Raw genomic sequence first — 3543 nt, forward strand, 5'->3', positions numbered from 1 at the left:
TTTTTTTTTTTCACCTTTTAGTAGTGGTGGCAAAAGTCGCAAAATCAATAGAAGCAGAGAACCCAAATGGGCTTTATTTTCATTTACTTTTTTTTTTTAACGAATATTTTTAAAGCACATACTAAGTGCAAGGCAACTGTTTGTTTTTGGACTCATTTTATTTTATCACACTGATCTCTTCCTGTGTTTCTAATTTATGATTCAAATTTTATTTCGCCTCAGGCTAAAAGAACCACACACTATGTCCAGAAGTCAAAAGTTTCTCATCTGGCTTTCTGATATGTAAGAATTTTAGTTTCTTGATCTATGCGTTATTGTTTTAGCGATCTCTATGAAATACTATGCCGATAATTGAGAGCAAGCTTTCTACATGTGATTTGTAACAAGGTCACGATGAGCACCTACTGCGTAGGTCGGATGTATATGAATCATTTAGAACTACTTTAATTACTAGTCACAAAACCTTAAGGGGAATCTTGAGAGAGAATCTCATCCAGCTTCAGGAGAAAACTGAGTGCCCTCCTAACCAAAGTAAATGCTTAACTTAGAGTTGTCTAGCTAGTGAGTAGAAGAGGTGGCATGTATAACCGTCTCCTTCTACCTACTTGCTGTTTTCACTAACCTGCAGTCAAAAACATGGCGGAAAGAAGTGTGTATAGCAATACAAGTGTATGTAAAAGTGTGTATTGACTGGTGGCACATTTCTCTGAAAAATCTGCACCAAGATTTGTTTCTTAATAGCAAGCAGGAAGCCCCACCTTTAGGGTGGGCATCTACTTTAATGAAATTACGTTCATTTCTCAGACATGTTGAGTTAATTTTAGGTAAATACCACAATGCTGTGCTGTATTTTGCTTTAAAATGGGACTCGGAATGCTTAAATAATAACCCTAAATCACAACCTTTTAAATTACTTAGCTTCTCTTTCAAAGAGTTGGAAAACTAGTTTTATCTTTTCACTATGCCATGGGGTTTATTCTTTTTTTGCTTTATCCCTGATTTAATTTCTGGTTTTCAAGGATGCATTTTTAATTGGCGTTAAATGCATATGATTTTTAGTTTTGTTTTTTCATCATTTTAATAGACACAAACAGAATAGAAATAATATGTGTAACTTTCCAGTATAGTTCGTTCCCATCATGCTCAAGTGATTTATATTCTAAGAGTTCACTTTTTTTGTTTGTTTTGGTGCAAAATGGTGGTTTATTAAAGCACAGGGCCAGGACCTGTGGTCAGAAACAGCTGTTGCCTAAGAGTTCGCTTTTAAGTCAATTATTTAGCACTTTAAAAAAGTGCAGTTTTCCTATTTATAGTGTAATTAATGGACATTAGTTTTCTAAGATAGCACATGAAAGACTAATCCATTATGTAAATGAACTATGATATTATGGAACTTGGCCCAAGTTCACTGCCTTATTTTAACTTAGAAAGTTAGAAACAGACTTCTTAGCTCCTTCTCACTTGTTATGGTGTCAACAGAGAAAGCGAGGAAGCCTCTTGTCTATGGAGCGTCGTCAATGAGATTGGATCTCCTGAGGATCTAGTTACAGAAGGAATAGAAAGGAGGTTCTGGTAGTCCACCAGCAAACAGCCAGCAGTGAAGGGAGATCCAGCATTTAGAACATAAATGCATCCACTGCAGTTATTACTCGAGGCCATTGCTTTATTGCTGCTTAAGCATTGGGATTAAATTCAATTAGGAATTATAAACTCTAAATGGACTAAATTAGGACTAAGGACTAATAGTCCTTAGTTAGAGCTAAGAAGTACCTAAATCTGTTCTGCTTTTCTTTTCCAGCTTACTAATGAGAAAAGCCTTGTTTGACCACCTCACTGCCAGAGGCATTCAGGTAGGTTTCTGGAATGATGTCTTTTGGAAACAGTGTAGCTCACCAGTGTAACAGTAGTTGTAAAGGGCAGGAACTTAATTTGGTTCCAGCTCTGATGCTGCTGCTTTACTGGATCACATAAGATCTTAAGCTGGGTTTTACATTTCACAAGAAAGCATTGGCATTTTAGCAGCTGGAGTCCACTTATGTATAGGTGAGAATACCTGAAGCCAGAGGGTGGGACAGTGTATATTTAATGAGTAAAGTAAAAAAAAAAATTTAAAGGGTTCAATGATTTCCTAAAATTACAGGTTTAAAAGGTTGTTTCTACGTACACTGAGATTGTAGTCTATAAAGGCTATTATAAAAATAATTTTCTATTTTAACCTTTCATACTTCTCATGCTTCTGATTTTCAGGTGTATATTTGGGTATTGAATGAAGAACAAGAATACAAACGAGCTTTTGATTTGGGAGCAACGGGGGTGATGACAGACTATCCAACAAAGCTTAAGGATTTTTTACATAATTTTTCAGCATAGAAAAGGAGGTACTCAGAAGCAAAGAAAAGATGAAAAGACCTAAAGAAAAAAACAACAAGTTTGCCATCATTCCCTAAGCCATTTCCAGAATGGTAAAGGTTTAATCATTTAAGTTTTTATTACCTCATTTTTAAGCTTGTCTGAGAATGTAGAAACTATATATTGTATATTTATTTTAAAGAATATTGCATATTTTACATTTGTAAATAGTTTGTTTAGAAAGATAACTGGTTATGAGATATACGAGCTCTGTATATGATACAGTATTCTACTATTATAAGAAATTGTGAAATCAAAACTATTGGATAAATTTGGTATTAGCCTTCACTGGAATAAGATCAACAAATTAGTAAAGCAAAATTATTGAAGGCCGCTACAGCCATGCTGAGTTGTCTCGTTATTTCTAGGTACATCTTAGTTTAAAAGGAAAGAAAATACAGTGGGAGGAGAGCTTAGAAATCAGTGACAAGCTCTACATTGTTAACAGAAAGCAGGCTCAAAAAAAAAAATAAAAAAAGAACTGAGACTATATATCAGAAATAAAAACTATAGACAATTAGATTTCTTGGTTGCTGTTGTTAATGGGGACATTCTGTTTGGAATCTTCTTCAGGTGTCACAGTGTTGCCATGTCCTTTCCTTTTGGTAGACATTAAAATTGGACTTACTAAATGTAAATTAAGACAAGACCCAAATAGTCATATATTTGTGTTTCCTCTAAACATTATGTTTCCTCTCAACAAGATTTTCCTTCTTTTGGTGATGACTGTTTGGGCCTACATCTATATTTTAAATAATGTCTTGAATCCTAATAATCATATGAAACTGACAAAAGTACATATCATTGTTTTTAATACGTACTGTATAAACCACCTGTTTCTGACCTTTAAGGTTTAATTCTTCTGAATATTTAAGTGGAAGCAGAATTTCTCAAAGCGTTAGGCATCACTTTCTCAGCTTTCCTGATATGAATCCATGTAAATCTTTTTCTAATCTTTTTGACTAATTTTCATTATCTCTTTGGGAGGGAAATACACTCTGGAATAACAAGGGTCTTTTACCTAGATTGCATCTCTCACTTGGAGCCCTCCAGCTAGCCGCAGTGAAGGATGACCATACTTCCACCTGTCCCTTGATGACATGAATAACATTTGCGCTTTTTGTTTGTTTGTTT

At 34.6% G+C, this 3543-nt stretch overlaps 1 protein-coding gene across 2 annotated transcripts; it reads left to right on the top strand.

Moving 5' to 3' along the window:
- Nucleotides 1-43: 43 nt before the first annotated feature.
- LOC117800586 (lysophospholipase D GDPD1-like) lies at nucleotides 44-3526 on the top strand. 2 transcript variants are annotated; one of them, XR_004623119.1, is made up of 4 exons: nucleotides 44-282; nucleotides 1799-1850; nucleotides 2248-2462; nucleotides 3435-3526. XR_004623119.1 is itself a non-coding variant. In XM_034653140.1 (3 exons), the coding sequence occupies exons 1-3, from the start codon at nucleotides 197-199 to the stop codon at nucleotides 2368-2370; spliced, it is 261 nt and encodes an 86-aa protein (XP_034509031.1). In that variant the 5' UTR covers nucleotides 49-196; the 3' UTR covers nucleotides 2371-2553. The 2 variants fall into 2 exon arrangements, 1 of the variants encoding a protein (XP_034509031.1); XM_034653140.1 differs by lacking the exon at nucleotides 3435-3526 and having other exon boundaries at nucleotides 49-282; nucleotides 2248-2553.
- Nucleotides 3527-3543: the final 17 nt, after the last annotated feature.

This window comes from Ailuropoda melanoleuca, unplaced genomic scaffold (assembly GCF_002007445.2).
Source record: "Ailuropoda melanoleuca isolate Jingjing unplaced genomic scaffold, ASM200744v2 unplaced-scaffold72990, whole genome shotgun sequence".
Classification (NCBI taxonomy): Eukaryota; Metazoa; Chordata; class Mammalia; order Carnivora; family Ursidae; genus Ailuropoda; species Ailuropoda melanoleuca.

Coding starts and splice junctions, on each gene's coding strand:
- LOC117800586 (XM_034653140.1), top strand. CDS start 197: ATGATTCAAATTTTATTTCGCCTCAGGCTAAAAGAACCACACACTATG. Junction 283..1,798: donor CTCATCTGGCTTTCTGATAT/GTAAGAATTTTA, acceptor TTTCTTTTCCAG/CTTACTAATGAGAAAAGCCT. Junction 1,851..2,247: donor TCACTGCCAGAGGCATTCAG/GTAGGTTTCTGG, acceptor TCTGATTTTCAG/GTGTATATTTGGGTATTGAA.